Raw genomic sequence first — 15,635 nt, 5'->3', positions numbered from 1 at the left:
ATCCGCGTTTTGGGAAAATTTTGCCGCAAAACAAAACGCAAAAAGGGGTTCATTTCCCGGGAATTATTCTTTTGGGCCCCGTTTGTGACGTTTCGCTTGGGAAGATATTCATAAAATTCACACTTTTCCCTTTTTTTCCCGAGATAGAAAGAATAGGTTTGATTTTCCCGAAATTCATAATTCCAGATATAGCAAATCCCACGAGGGAGTGGGGAGGAAAGGGAACCCAATCTGACCCTTTCCCGAAATTACTGATCAAGAAACGGGGGTCCTTGGCCGCTTGTGGTCCAGCCTAACACCTAACTGGGCTTTAAAAAGGAGAAAAACAGGTGACTTTTATAATATTTAATACATAAATTTTTCCTTAAAAATGTTTGGGGGGGGGGGGGGGCTTTAAAGTGGGTAAAAAAGTCATCGATTTTAGGGATCGACTTTATAGATTCCGACGAAACTCCTCACCCCTGGCACCACAAAATAAAAACTTTAACGCGTATAGAAAACGGGAGTCTGGAGGAGGGTCACCCCAGATATGAAGGGACTTTTTTTTGCTGAAGATGGGGCTAAAATTTTTAATTAAAGTGAGCTTTGGGTGAATCAGTTTTGAAAGCTAATTTGACCATTCTTTTTTTCCCAGGTTTTTGGTTTTTACTGACCTTAAAACCCAAAGTTCTTCCTGACTATTTTTTTAGTGCTCCTTCTGGGATCAACTCCAGACGATATTCGAACCGGAACAGTTTTTTCTGGGTACTACATACGGTACGGAATCGCCGTTATTACCTTTTTGTGGTAATAAAATTTTTTTCTTTTTTTTAAAAAGTCTTGCTTCTTCGAATTCGATAATCGTCAAACCTGGGTTTTTCTTTCTTTAGAGACTGACACATTTTTAGCAAACACGATAACAAGAAAAAACGCTTCAAAAATGCGTGCCAGTAATGGAAAGCCAAGTTTTATCAAATGGTTTTTTGCAGAAACTTGTGATGGAGATAAGGGAAGACTTACTCTATTCGCTTAAGTTACAAATTTCGTGTAAAAACGTTTTGAGTTCTTTGTATTTAATTTTTAGTGGGCGCGGGGCTTTAATAACTTGGAGTAACGGCCTTAGGTTAAAATTTTGAACCCTTTCCAAAAACGAGCGGGTAAAATTATCTACATGGTAAGTATGGAAATTTTAAACCCTTTAGTGTAGGGGGGAAAACTAAAAAAATTTATTTTTTTTTTTTTTTTTTACAGGGGAAAATAAATGGCGATTTATTGCTTTCGCGAATTCGTTTAATACAAAATTTAAAAACTGTAGAATATCAGTGAAATCTACCAAATTTAAGTAAGGAAACTTAATTTTCTAAATTTTAATTGAGCTTAAAATTCTACTCAAAAATTAAAGGGACTATCTTGGCTTGCTTTCTTCAGACTGCTTTAAATTGAAAAGGGATTACACTAAATACGACAACAGACACTGCCCATTCTTTACAAAAAGTGCGCTACCTAGGGGCCTTCGATCATGACAGGATTTGTCATGGCAACCTTGGGATAAAAGGACTCTTTTTTTTGTTGGGGGGGGGGGGTTGTTTTAAAAAGGGTTTTAGCAAAAAGAACACTTGGCTGATCTTGACCATTCGCAATGGAGATAGAAGTGAATCTTCATTACGACGTCCTTATCCGAATGAGGCCTTTCCCAAAGCATCCGGAAGTGCTGCTAGGGGCTGGGCTGCTTTCCACTTTTCAAATGGAAAGAAAACGGAGCATTCTTAGCATTTTCTAATGAAAATAGCCTTTTATGCAGTAAATAAGAAAAGGGTTACAAAACAGTGTGACCCGGCCAAAAAAAGCCTTCTAAAACCCCCTTGGGTTCCCGGTGGGGGAAAAAATACAACATAGACTCGGTCATCTATGTAGTGAAGCCAGCGAGAAATTCTGCCCTTTTCCATCATTCCAACCCCAAAGGGGCTACCCGTGGGTAACTTACAAGGTAGGAGGCTTGAAATTTCTGCGCCACCCTGGGGGATCCTACATTTGAGGAAAGTCCCCTTTGCTTTAAGCGGCTAGAATTAAGCCCTTCTCCAGGGAGCTGGGGAAATGCTGCTGGGGGTTGTGAATAGCGCATCGGGTACCTTCTACCAAAACAATGGGGGGGCGCTTCGTCAGGAAAATATACCCTTTCGGCTCCAGTAAGTCTAAATCTAGCAAGTGTGGGTTAATTTTGTACTGGTAAAAACAGACTTAAAAATCCCCAAATTTCTTTTTTTCCCCGGGAGTAGAATGGGGATGGATTGCAACCTGCCCAAACCCTTAAAAAGGCACTCTTCTGATGCGACAAGCCAGGCTAAACCCCGACACTTTTCTTACCCGGTTTACATACCAGAATCCCCTTGGGGGAAGATTGTCTTTTAAAAACAGGTAAAAAAACTCTAAAAACCAATTTTCCATAATTTGGGTTGTATTTAAAGAAGCTTCCCTACAGACCTACCACAAGCTCTGCTGAAGGTGCTCCTACAAGACGAAAGGGAAATGGGTTGTCACAAAATTTTTTTGGATTACAACAGGCCCCCAAAACCACCGAAAACCATCTTTCACGAAAACCGTACAATCGTGGACCTGACTCTTCTGCAGGGTCGGGGGGTTTCGGGAAATGAAAAATTTAAGAACTGTGAAAATGGCATAGCAGTGGGGGTTCCAGTGGGTTTTTTTTACCAAAAGCAAGTACTTCACTTTCGGGGGTTTAGGTATGCTATTGATACATCTATTTCAGATCCTCTCCCAAACGTCCATGGCAGTGGGGCTACAAATTTATGCAACCAAGGCGCTAATTTAGACCGGAAAGGGTCTCGAAGTTGGCTTGCGGAGTTGCCAACACCGTCCCAATCCAGATCCATTAACAACCCCGACTTGGGTTTAAACATGTTTTGAAATGTAGTGTGCAAATTTTAAATATCAGTGGGCCATCCTGACTTCTTTTTCTTGTCAAAGGACTTCACTTTGCTCACCTGGTTTCTACATGCAGTACCCAGGGTTGTTTCCATACAGTTACTCTCTAAAAGGGAGACCGGTAAGCATCTTTCCCCAAAATGAGCCCCAAAAAAATGGGGTAAATACTTGTAATTAATAAAAAAGATTCTTTTCGGTCAATGGTGTTGTGCCTCTTTTGACGGGTGTTGCCCTATTGAACAAAACAAAAGTGAAGCTCAAACCCAACCCTTTGCTGAATAGCAGTGGGAGGAGGTGCTCTAGCAATTGTAGAAAACGTCAAAGGGTGATAATACGCTTTATTTCCCATGAATGACTGGTAAACCCCCCACCGACCCCACCATAACTGCAATGTTGCTTTTGACAAGGTTCTGGTTGATAACCTGCAAGTCCTGGGACAGTAAAAAAAATTGTATATTGTCATTTTATAATTATACTTTAAAATTTTTGGATCCCCAAAAATTCTTTGGGTAGAAATTTTTAAAGTGCCGATTCTGCTTTTTTTATCGATGCTTTATGTGGACGATTTACCTTCTACGACCTTGGTGAACAAAATGTAAAAGGACTGGAAAGTAATGGGGCTGATAGTACACTAAAAAGTACTACCAATGTCAAAAGGGAGAAACTTCGATATTTTGTACATCTCTCATTGTGAATGGAACCACCCCTACTTTGAAAGGGAAGGTAATTTTTTTTGGGGTCTTTTAAATGACCACTGTTAAAAAAAACAATTTTTAACTCTTTTTTACCCTCAGGACGCTGGGAAAAGGTGGATTAATAGCGCCCAACATAGATACTGTGGAAAGCATGACGCCCCCTTTAAACCCCGTAGATGTTAAAGCCCCCTGCCTCCTCCACACAACAACAACCCCAAATTGTTAGGTATTTTGGCAATTGAAAAAAAAAAAAAAAAAATTCAAATTGGGTGGGGATTTACGAACTTGTTCACCCTTTTTTCAGGACTCCTAGTGTTTTGGGACCTGGAGGGGGTTAAAGGAGTTTGGGGTTTCAATCTGAATGGTGTTCTAGTACCAATAGGGATTCTGAAGGATGAAACGGGGCGTCTCTGTTCCCCCCCTTTCGACCTTTTCTCGGGTCAGAGTATTCAAATAACAAATGCCATAAAACGATGTGAGGCAAAGTAACTTACATGGCCTAAAAGGAAAAATTAATGCTCAAAAAGGGGGCCTCTTATCTTACTTGGGGTATTTTTTTTCCAGCAGTGGGAGGAGTTGGGGAAATTTCCCCTTCTTAACAAAGATGCAACCTGTCAAAGAAACTTCACCATCTCACACAAAAGACTCTACTGTGCCCAAACTAGGGCGGTTATCTTTTGGGTTCCTGCACAGGGCTTCAGAACATTTTTTGAAAAATCTTATGGTTGTAGGGGTGCATCAAAATTGTATTTTGTTTTTTTATGGCACCAAAAACTTTTAACCCTCCCCCCCCCCCCCCTGAAGAGCTGTGACGGGTCGGTGATCTTCGAAAAAAACTTAATGTTACTATGTAAGTCCCTGTGTTGTATTTGGGAAGATCAAACAGCATTCCCTCACTGCCACAAACTTGAAAACTGCTCTGACCCCTTTTAAAAAACCCGTCCAGGTAAAAACCCTTTAAAAAAACCCTTTAAAGGCTGCAACCCGTGTAAAACGTTGTCCCTCTTGACAAAGTATTGCTTGCTTAACGATTTTTGGGGCTTTTACTGTTTCTCTACCATTACGGGGTTGGAAAGGAGGAAAGTACTCTTGATTTGACCCAAAACCCTTTTTTCTCCAAAAACCTTTTTTCGGATATGGTAAGTACTTTTGATTAAAAACCAGGTTTTAATGGAAAATTTTTTTCCCTTTTATTCTATGGTCTTTCCATCCAGGGGTGCGTGATGATGTGACGCAGGGGTGTCGGGTTATGACCTTGCCCAAATTTTCAACTGATGTAGTACTCAGAAGGGGTTGCACAGAACATTTTACAAGACTTTCAAAGCGTCACAGATGTGAATGGGGCCTGAATTAGCGGCCAAATACCATTGGTGTTTTAACTTTTATAGTGTCGTCGCTCTTAAAGCAACTGAAACCGTGAGAGGGAAGTGGCTTAAAAAGGGTAAAAATTTTGCTGACTTGCAAAAAGCTACAATGGGTGTTGTGGAGAACATGTCATAACCACAAAAAACCCTAAAAATTTATGGGTTAAATTCTATATTTCCTAATTCCTAGTGCATAAATAGTCTACTTGTCAAGGGGGGTGACAAGAGCCTTACTCTTCAGTAAACTAAAACACTTTTTTTCAACTTTTTAGTTTGGTTTTTAAACTTCCTTCAAATCTTTTTGGCAAAACTTGGTCACTCCTAGTTGGATGTGAAAGCTGGATGGGCATATTTAATTTGAAAGCCATTTTCAGGCCAGAAGACTTTCACAGAGGTTTAAATAACTCTTCAACATTGCTTTGGGGCTGTTATGTGGGTAACTTTTGGGACATTGAGGGGGTATGATCAAGAAAATTTTTTTTTACCCCTGAGGAAATCTGGGAAGTATTACTTTTTTTTGATGCAAGTGCCCCCAAATTTCCTGGCAGAAGGGGGTAAGTTTAATATTAAATTTCAGTGTCAAAAACCGGAGTTGGTTTTAGGCATGGTTAAATAGTACACAAAATGCTGAAAAAACGGACCTTTCGCCTTTGAAGGAATTTTTGTCAAGGATACAACCCGGGGACCATTTCTGGTTTTTTAACATTTGGGCTCGGTTTCGGTTGTACTCTTCCTTCGAAAATGAGTGGTGAGTGTGGGGGGGGTGGGGGTTTTAAAATACTAAATACCTTTTTTTTTTTTTTCCTTTCCCAACCCTTCTCCTGTTCTCAGAACTTTGATGGGTTCAAACAAGGGATACCTGCTTGGGTTCTAAATGAAAGGGGCCCCCCAACCCCAAATGGAGTGAACTCTTTGCCAATGTTGAGATCGCTGTACCTTCCAAGGAACATACTAGATAAAAGATATTGGTCGCTTGCATCCAAAGATTAAAGATTGATGACAGCCCCCTTTAAAATTTGAAACATTTTTGGGAAGCAACTCCCTGGTGTAGGAAACCTTTTGAATGGACAGGGGGGAGGTACAGAGCTTGGCCTTTTGAAAAAGCATCCCTTCTTTTTTCCAGTTGAGGTGGATCTTTCTCCAATTTACCTTGGATGGGAAATATCCAAGGCTGGGACTTCATGAGCAGGCCTTGCAGTCTTCCCCAAAACCCCAAAGGGTTGGTTGTGAGCACTTTTTTTTTATCTGACGGTTTTATCTTTTTTTTTTTTTTTTGGACATGATCTGTTTTTTTCGGTTCTGCAGGAAGAAGTTTACAAAACCCCTACACATTAAAAAAAGTATTGCTGTAAATGCTTTCATTGTTCCTAAAAGGGGGGGTGAGAACCCCTGTGCTTTTAAAGAGCCAATTCTTAGCTCTTTCATGCAGAAGGAAAGGGCATGGAGACCTTGTAGAAACTAGGTAAACTTGCTTAATCTCTCGGCAAACTTTTCTTTAAGAACTGGGTAAAAATTTTTATTACTGCAGGTAATGCGTGTTCAAAAAACTTTGCTATCAGCAACTCCTTCAACAATGAGAAAGTGGGAAACCCCTTGCCAGTGTGTTTTGGCTGAGGACATGGATAAAAACGTATTATGTAAAGGACATCGATTGCCAAATCACTGGGAATGCACACACATAATAAAGGGAAGTCTTTTTTTCAACTGACCAAGTTAAGAAATTTTGGAACTGGCAACCTAAAAAGGGCCCTTGCTTTTCTGGGCTTGATAAAAAGGTGAAAACTTTTTCTACCCTTTCAGAAAAGTAGAAGAACACTTTTAAAGAACAAAAAGGGGAAAATGCATCTTGGAATCTGTACCTTGAAGCTTCTGCTTGCAAGCAACACTGTAACAAAACCTCTACAGGATTCGGAGTGGTAAAACTGCATTAAGATTGCTTTTTCATTTCATTTTTTTTGGGTGGTTTTTAAAAGGCTCATTAAAATTTTCTTTTAGTTTTAGCTTGAAGAATCCTGAGGACAGACAAGATGCGGGCCATTTCTGGGGCAAAACCTTCCCCAGAATCCAAATAACAGGGAACTTTTGTTTGTGGGGGGAGAAAATTTCCTGGGGGGGAGGAGATTTTCCCATTCACTTTTTAAAACTTTCAGGGTCTGGGCTCTTGATGGAACCCTCAAGGACTGGATGTGAAGACCAAATTTGTCAGTAGGTAAGAGTGCGAAATAACTGCTGAAAAAGCTTTCAAAAACAAAATGACCCAAAAAAGGAACTTGGGCCTGGCAGTGTAGCACTTTTCAGGTAAGGCTTGTTTTATTTTTAAAAAAACTAAACAAAATGTTTCCCTTGACTAACTTATTTTTTATTTAAGGGGGTTGATGTTCGGCATTTGAAGAATCTGCTGTACTACATAATACGTGGCATTACAAAGCCCTGTTAGTGGAAATTACTACCTTCAAAGGGTTACCCTTGAAAAACCCGAGTAAACCACCAGGTGGATAAGGGATCAGTTCCCGTCAAAATTAAAAGGGAAAGCTGATTGGAATTTCCCCCCCTCATTGGGGGTACGTTTTATGGTTTACAGGTTTAAAAGTAATACATCTCCTACCACTGGGGCACAAAATTACTGGCTTTTTTTTACTGATCTGTACCTGGACAAGACAAGGTACTTTGTTAGCGAACCCCTTTAGGTCCGGCAAGAATTAATCGATCAAAATCTTGTAAGCTGTATGAAGATACGGTTTGGTACTTTATTTTTTTTTTCTCTCCAAAAAGATTATAAGGGATAAAATTAAGCATAAAAAGACTCCCACAGGTTCGTGTTTATGGGAAAAAAGGGTACCATTACAGCAGAATAAACCTTTGCAGCATCTCCAACATTTTCAAGCTGACTCTTGAAAACCACCTTGTAAATGGTTACAACTTGACAGACCTCTATTGGTATTTAAATGGTAAACCAACCCTTGATAATATGGGAGATCTTCTAGAAGAGGCCATCACAGCTTCAAAAAGACTCAAATATGGTACTTGAGGGTAAGTGGACACTTGAAGAAATTTTAAGCCTAGCCCTTTACTAGGTCTAGCGAGTGCAGTTTAAAAACCAACAAATATCCACAGAAAGGCCAACTGACCTCTGGTACTTCTATGAAACAAGGTTCCAGGAAAAACTGTACAAGCTACAACCAGTCACGTAAGTAAAAGTGTTGTACTCTTGGTTTATTTGACCTTTTTATTACACAAGCCATGTCTTTAATTTCCAACTATTCATAGGTTGTCAAATCCCTTGGGACACAACTCTGTTGATGCTTTTGTTGGCCTGAACTGGGATGATACAAGTGTCCAGATATATGGGCCTGAGCTTGGAAGAAGATCCTTAGCTGATGAACTAAAGGACCTCTGTGAAGAGAAGGAACATTTGGATGTGTTGTCGGCTTTCCCACCCACAAGTGTGTAGTCTACTTTTAGTCTAGTATGGTAGTGCAGAAATACTACCCATGTCACACCACACTATAACATGGCTCTGGTTTCAGGCAGTATTAGTGTTCCTAAAGCAACTGTAGCTGCTGGCTTGGGAAGCAATCACTTGGCTGTATGTGGCAACTCGCTTGTAACTTTCCCATATACAGCTTCATCAACCTACCAACAGGTATGGCATTACTCTAGCCCCACCCTACAGTGAATGGAAACTAAGAGACTGGATTTTTATGTCTTGTCTTGTATAGATTTCAGATGAGCTGGGCCAAGGAACCTCCTATGGCCACATCTTCTCCATTAGTCCAGTCGAAACTGTTGTATCCTTCAGTACCATACAATGCAGAGACCTAGTGGTAGGTCAGGATTCCCTCTAGTTACCAAGATTAAATCTTGGGTCTGTCTAAGGTAGTTTTAACCTGATCTTTATCCACTTCAGGCATTCCACTTGCATAATGGTAAGGACTGCTTGGCAGTGATTGATCATGAAACCTCCTCTGCTGTGATTTGTGGAACTGCACCAACAGGATACAGGCTACTGAACTACCTGGGAACTAGTCTTTGCAGTTGAGGTGAGAAGGGTAACCTTGAAGGGTAAGGTATATCTATACGCCAGATGGAGAGTAATGTACTGGAAAATTTCAGCAGCAGCATTTACCTTGGGAAAACTTACCTGGTTGTGCTGGAAGATGATTCCTTCAGCTCTTCCTCAATTTGAAGATTTTTAAAATATGATGCGGGTACAAACGCTATGGCTCTGGTAAGCATGGTCTTGGCCATAACCCCTACACATTATAGCTTGTGGCTCCTTATCTCCTTGTGCTAGGAGAGAAAACTAATTTTTCCCTATACTCCCCCCCCCCCCTAGGAGTTCAACCATGACCTACAAAAGGCTTCACACCTTGATGCCCTGGCTGGCAAGAATGAAGCATATGTAGCAGTGACTCACAGCTCCTCCCCTATTGCTACAGGGAGTGTTGACATATTCACCATTAAGGATAAATCTGGTTCTGTGGAGATGGAGAAAATGCAGGCAAGTAGTAACGCTTTTTTTTTTTTTTTTCCCCCCCCAACTTAAAGTTGGCCACTCTATAATAATGTGGTGACCTCTTTCAGACCTTGAAGGTGCCTGGTGCTTTGGCAAGTAACTTTGGAGAATTGACCAAGTATGATGTGGGTCTCTTCATCCAGACTGAGCATGGTGTTCATGTGTATGTTTTGAAGGGAATGCAGTTCGTGTACGAAAGGATGGTAAGAGCTCCTCAAACTCTGTACTTGCCTAATCCAATTTTAGAACCAACTGGATAATTTAAAGTAACTTTTATTTACTTTAACAAACTTTTTTTTTTACCACAGGTAAAAACTGTACCTGCACGGAAACCCTTCTCATTCCCATTCTACCATACGGGCCAGAATACCACCTTCCTTCTGTACGCTGGCAATGATGTTGAAGGTGGACAGCTAGGTGGAAAGCAAGAGCTTATGAAGCAGTCTACAGGCCTTAGTTTTAATCTTTTAAAATATATTTAATTAGAACTCTCTTTTGGTGTTTAATTTACCAAAAAATGCTACACACTCATTTGTCCCTGGTTTGAGCTTGGTCCCATGCAACCCAAGGCAACTAGAGAACTAACTGGTTAAAAATGCCTTAGAATTACCACCTTGATAAGGTGGGGGGATATTGAGAAAGTAATCTAGCTCAGATTAAACCTAGAACTTTGGGGGCTATCCCCCAGGTTTTTATAACCTTAACCCTTTAACCCCAAGGGGAAGCATACAGGGTACAGGGCAAAGAAAGGGTAACTCCCTAAACTGGAAAGAAAGGGAGAAAATTTTTCACTTGGAGGGCCCCCAGCCTTTGGGTTTCAATTGAGGTATGAGGCCCAAAAGATAAGGGGAAAACTTTTTTTTTGAAAATTTCAACTTATTGAATTTAAAACCCCCTGAACTAGTCCTCAAAACACTACCTCCAAAAATTTTGGGGAAAGTCGAAGGGGCTGGGTTTCTAAATACCCTGCCTGACCTAGGGCAAGCCTAGGCTCTTCCCCCCAGATGGTCTAAGTGTAACGTCTCTAAACCCTACTTTAATTCCCAAAATTGTCTTCCCCTTTGGGAGTGAACTAGCTAGCTTTTAAGTGGGGGTTTCCCCTAAAAAACCTGCCCCAATTTTAAGGCAAGAACTTCACTGCCAGTAGCGTTTCCAGGAACGGGAGCAACTTTGTTAATATCCAAATTTTTTTTGCTTTGACTACATATTTCTACCCCATTTTCTTAAACCCTTTTTAACACCCTACCTTCCCCACTACCTATTTTTTTAAAAGGCATCACTATCTAGGGAAAGGTGCTGCCCTCTTGACAAATGTACATTCATCTTGCTGACCGATTTTTTTTTTTGTCAATTTTGAGATGGAAGCCCCTTTTTAAGTACAACTCCCCCCCATTAAGTATTTTTAATTGGCTAATGCAATTTCATGATTAGTAACTATTCCTATTGGCCCAAATACCTATCTTCACAGGGATTTGAAGATGGAAGAAAGTGATTCTTGAGCATAAAGGACCAAGATGTAGTGGACATTGTATGACCAAAAAGGACATTGTATGACCAAAAAAGGACATTGTATGACCAAAAAGGAATGTATACCAAAAAGGACATGTATGACCAAAAAAAATTGTATGCCAAAAAGGACATTGTATACCAAAAAAAGGGCATTGTATGACCAAAAAGGACATTGTTGACCAAAAAGGACATTGTTGCCCAAAAAGGGCATTTTTGCAAAAAAAAGGGCATTGTATACCAAAAGGACATTGATGACCAAAAAAGGAATTGTATGACCAAAAAGGGGAATTGATGACCAAAAAGGACTTTTATGACAAAAGGACATTGTTGACCAAAAAAGGAAAGTAGCCCAAAAGGACATTGTATGACCAAAAGGCATTGTATGACCAAAAGGACATTGTATGCCCAAAAAGGACTTTGTATGACCAAAAAGGAAAAAATGCTTACCCGAGGTTTTGGCCCTCCAAACCCCCACTCCCCCTAATTCCTATAAATGATTTAAAACTTCTCCCAAAATCCAAAAAATTCAAAATCTGCCAAGGAAAATGCTGTGATGGTCACATTTTTAAATGAATAACTTTACTTTTCTCGGGTTTCCGATCCTGCCTCTTTGACCATGGCTCTGAACACTGATGCCTCTATATTCCTTGATGCCCCTCCCATAGCTGTCTTAACACTTTTGATAGCTCATATCTAACTCGTACAGCAACATTGTCCCACTTGAATACCAACTTATAGATATGCAAATGTATTTTGACAAGTCAGGACACTAACAGTCATCAGTACTGAAACAAATAACCGATGGATACCTATACTTTGCTTTCCTAGCAAATGTCTCCAATTAAACTTGGTCTCGTGTGTCCCTTCGGCATGCACTTTATTGGGGGAAATCAAGACACTTTCTAGAAGCAAAGGAAATTTTCCTTGATTGTTTTAAATTTTACTGAATGCGATAAAACCCTTTCAGTTTTAGGTATTGTATTTAAAGGGAAAAATTAAAACCCTATTGTAATCGGTTTTATTTTAAAAATTTGCAATCAATTTCTTTTCTAAATTGAATACTTGGGTGTCTTAACCTATTAGTCAGACTTTCCCAACGACTCCTTACCAGTTACTCTAGGCTACTGGAAAAGCAGAGGGCATTACTGAATTGACAGCCCTGCCCCCTTTTCAATGTTTGTCAGCTGTCCTTTCTTGGATTTCTTGGCTATCAACCAGCAGCATGTGGGCAAGGTTAAGCCAATGGATCCTATTCTAATCAAACTATATAAGGTTATAAAGTTTTGTCTCCCTTAGAAAAGTGATTACTGATTTTTTCATCATTTGATAAATAGATTTGTTGTTAATCTTTTCTTAAATAATTTTTTATTTGGTTTCTATTATTGTAGTTGGGGCATATTGTGAGGATATGGTCTATGGTAAGGGTGGTGGTGCACTGGGGGCATCATGGAATTTTTTTTTTTAAATATAGGGAGTGCGGTGGGTAAGGCTTGTGCTTTTGACCCAAGGGGGCCCAAACCCACCACCCCCCTTTCTCTTTCCTGTGGGATTTTATTATCGTCAGTTCTATTTTTTTTTGTTTGATTGGGGTTTTGCCCCACCACTTTGCCACAGGAGATGTTTTTTTGTTTTTATAAGACAAAACAACCTGAGATCTGATAACTATCAAAGCCCGATCATCATTGCCAGGTAATTTGTAGCCTGTCATTCCCTGGTACCCCTTTAAAGCTTGTTGATTTTTTTGGCACCATGTAGTTTACGAAATTCCCAGAAGTTCTTTTTTTGGGGGTTTTTCTAAGTTTTAATGGTTTTAAGGGAAATTTAATGAATCTAAAAAAAAAAACGTAAAATAGTGGGTCGTCGAAGTGCAAAATCAATGGCTTTATCAATGGCAAAAATTCAGAAAGATCGATTATGATTCGGCAGTCTGAACTTGATTCACATTCAGTCGACCTACATCCGCACCCACACACTCTTCTGTTTGGGGCCGTCGGTATATATATGAAAAAAAGGGATGTTTTATAAGGATCTCTCTAAACCTCGGGGCGTCCCTCCACCTCCGGGCCAGGCTTGGCTGTGGAAGCCAGGTTTCCCATGTAAAAAAAGGGGGGTTTCCCATGGCTCAAATTTGACAACCGGGGTATCGATGGTAAGATCTATCCCGACTTTCCGACGAGGTCGTGGGGGTTCGGGGAAAAAGGGGCCTAATCCCACTATTGCCTTGGGGGCTCGGGTCTCGAGCCATTTTTGGCGGAAGCTCAAGTTAACTGGCCAAAGTCGAGTCGGAGGGGAGGTACTCCTGCTCCCCCTAAAGACCTCGATACGAGGGCACTTCGGGGCCCCAAAGACACGCACAAAAAAAGGCATTCGCACAGCATCCAAACCTTTCAAACTTGTTCTCGATGCCGAACCATACACGTTTGCCCATAATTATTTTAACCAAATCAGGGTTTTATAACTGCTAGCCGTGGGTCTTTGTCTCTGTGGGGAAAACATGTGTACATGAAAAGGATGACCTGGGCATGTGTTAAAGAAGGGCCCGGGGGCAAACTGACGCAGCGGGTGTGAGCGGAGGAGCGGGGGAACAACCCGGGAAAGTTTTGGGTGCTGCTCCTGTGAAGCCCTCTGTTGCCCTTGTGACCTGATAAACTTTGTGGGTCCTGTTATAAGCTGTACGGCAGTGTGCTTGCGGTTTCCCCCTTATTGTCCTATGAAAAGTGTAGGGGTAAAAAATTGTGTAAAAAAGGAAAGACTGTCTTTTGTGTTTATTTCGTCCCCGCCTCCCCATTTGGCGTTTCCCCTCGTGGTTTTGAACGCTAAAGGTGCTCGGTGCCTCTTGGAGCTGTTTTAGTGTTCAGACCCCTTTAATAGCACCGTCTCCAGCCTGCCTTGTGTTGGTAGCAGAGAGACGAGGCGGTCGGCGTAACAATACCATTAGCGAGGCGGTCGCCGTAACAATACCATTAGCAAAAAACAGTTCCCCCCTTTATTTCAGAAAAGCACTTTAATAAAATTTTGCTTTTTGCATTTTTTTCTGACCAATTGGGCTTTCCAAGAGTCTCTCAAAAAGTAGCCTAAAAAAATTTTGCCCGAATTTGAAAAGGTATTTGGGTGGTTGTCTAAGAGTTAGCCTGATGTTTCGGCTTTCCCCCACTGAAAAAATTACCCCAAAACTCTTTCTAATGGAAAACTTAAAACCCCATGGAGGCCCCCCGTTGAACATATTCAATGCCAATTTGGGTGCGATTTTCTAAGAATTTTGCATTATTGCAGTGCCCCAAAGCACAATCACACGTACAGTGAGTATTTAAAATTCCGAGCAGGGGCTGGTAAGTGTCATTAAACTACTAGAAATAAAGTTGGTGACAAACTTTCCCTTTTGGGACAGTTTTCCTGACAAAAATGTCCGAAAAAATGATATTGTCAGAAATAAATTTTCACAAAAGTCTGTCGAAATGAAATTTTAATAAAAAAAGGGAAGTTTCCCCTAATCCAAACTAGATTTCTGAGTAGGCCATATCACCCTGTCATGGCGAGGCTTTTTTAATCTAAAAAAACTGAAATAAAAAAAATCTTTTTTTGGGAATGGCCCCTTGAAAAAGACTGTCCGCTTTTCTAGCTGATCGAGAGTTTGGGGGCTCTTTCGGAAACCGCACTGCTTTCAAATAGTAAATTACTGTAATTTAAAAAACGCAAAAGCCTACTGTTAACAAATTCGTTCCATACCTTGTATAAAGCAATTGTCAAAGCAAATTGGGGGGGTAGGAGATGGCAAGTCTGGGATTACCCCCCCCTTTCAAATGGGATGATTGGGGGAAGGCCTGGTTTGGAAAATGTGGATTTTTCAAATTTTTGTCACTTCTACAAATTAATCATGTGATCTGATTAAATGCTTTATCATCCCCTTTCGATCTCATCGGGGTGGGGGTTTTCCTCTACAGGCTTCTAGGGGTCGGGCAAAACTCATCCTTGTTGATCTTTATTGTAATCAAATCATCTCCCGGGCAAAGTGAACGGTTGCAGCTCTGCCTCTTCCTTGATGGTCAGGAAGGTGGGGTGGTAATTAGCAAAATGCTTGTATGAGACAACTGCTGGCGAGTGCATTAGCAATGTCTCTATTGAATCGAAATTATTGCCCCCGGGATGATTGTCAAACCCCGCGGATTACTCTGGACCTTCGCCGATTTTCCTCACCTTGTGAGGTGGGATTAGGTCCTTCCCGTTTGGTTTTTTCGCCTCGTGGGAACGAGGGTATCGGGGCCTTAATCGGCGCGGCGAATAAAAGGACATTTGAAAAAAAATTTTCGCAGTTGTCCCATGATTTTGCTTGTGTGCTCCCTTCCGCCATGTGCCTCCCCTGCTCCGGGATTTCTTTTCCCCCACGCTCCTGTGTACATATTTGCTTATGTAATGTGTAGAAAAATTTTAGTGCCTTTAGCAGTAACCCTTTTCTGTATGTTTCCTCTGAGTTTTTCCTTACCTTGACCGTTCTGTTTTTTTTTTGTTTTTTTTTACAAGCGAACCCGACATTGGGGACCTTGCCGGGATCAGAGGGTCGGGGAAACGGCACCATAGGAACTTGTGGGGAAAGTAAATGCGGGCCTTGAAGCAGGGCCTTTTTTACACAAA

At 40.9% G+C, this 15,635-nt stretch overlaps 2 protein-coding genes and 1 pseudogene across 2 annotated transcripts; 2 read left to right on the top strand and 1 right to left on the bottom strand.

Annotated features, from left to right (window-relative positions):
* LOC119578455 overlaps positions 1-2,101 on the bottom strand; it is an 8,863-nt pseudogene extending 6,762 nt beyond the window's left edge.
* Positions 2,102-7,926: 5,825 nt separating this feature from the next.
* Positions 7,927-9,114, top strand: LOC119578754. Its single transcript, XM_037926370.1, has 7 exons — positions 7,927-8,011; positions 8,096-8,168; positions 8,249-8,424; positions 8,509-8,624; positions 8,701-8,805; positions 8,889-9,021; positions 9,094-9,114. Exons 1-6 carry the CDS (start codon positions 7,999-8,001, stop codon positions 9,018-9,020), a joined length of 615 nt encoding a protein of 204 aa, XP_037782298.1. The 5' UTR covers positions 7,927-7,998; the 3' UTR covers position 9,021; positions 9,094-9,114.
* A 5-nt stretch (positions 9,115-9,119) lies between these two features.
* On the top strand, positions 9,120-14,675 carry LOC119578454. Its single transcript, XM_037926034.1, has 8 exons — positions 9,120-9,209; positions 9,318-9,482; positions 9,566-9,700; positions 9,806-9,947; positions 12,621-12,625; positions 13,576-13,610; positions 14,280-14,335; positions 14,626-14,675. Exons 1-8 carry the CDS (start codon positions 9,201-9,203, stop codon positions 14,673-14,675), a joined length of 597 nt encoding a protein of 198 aa, XP_037781962.1. The 5' UTR covers positions 9,120-9,200.
* Positions 14,676-15,635: the final 960 nt, after the last annotated feature.

Source organism: Penaeus monodon, chromosome 11 (assembly GCF_015228065.2).
Source record: "Penaeus monodon isolate SGIC_2016 chromosome 11, NSTDA_Pmon_1, whole genome shotgun sequence".
NCBI lineage: Eukaryota > Metazoa > Arthropoda > Malacostraca > Decapoda > Penaeidae > Penaeus > Penaeus monodon.
Note: the sequence above shows the minus strand (reverse complement) of the source record. Positions and strands in the feature narration are given on the sequence as shown.

What these genes read in the sequence shown, in the direction of transcription:
- LOC119578754 (XM_037926370.1), top strand. An exon ending in TACAAGCTACAACCAGTCAC is followed by an intron (nt 8,169 to 8,248) that starts GTAAGTAAAAGT and finishes AACTATTCATAG; the next exon opens with GTTGTCAAATCCCTTGGGAC. An exon ending in TACAATGCAGAGACCTAGTG is followed by an intron (nt 8,806 to 8,888) that starts GTAGGTCAGGAT and finishes TATCCACTTCAG; the next exon opens with GCATTCCACTTGCATAATGG.
- LOC119578454 (XM_037926034.1), top strand. An exon ending in TGGAGATGGAGAAAATGCAG is followed by an intron (nt 9,483 to 9,565) that starts GCAAGTAGTAAC and finishes GACCTCTTTCAG; the next exon opens with ACCTTGAAGGTGCCTGGTGC. An exon ending in ACAACCCGGGAAAGTTTTGG is followed by an intron (nt 13,611 to 14,279) that starts GTGCTGCTCCTG and finishes GCATTATTGCAG; the next exon opens with TGCCCCAAAGCACAATCACA.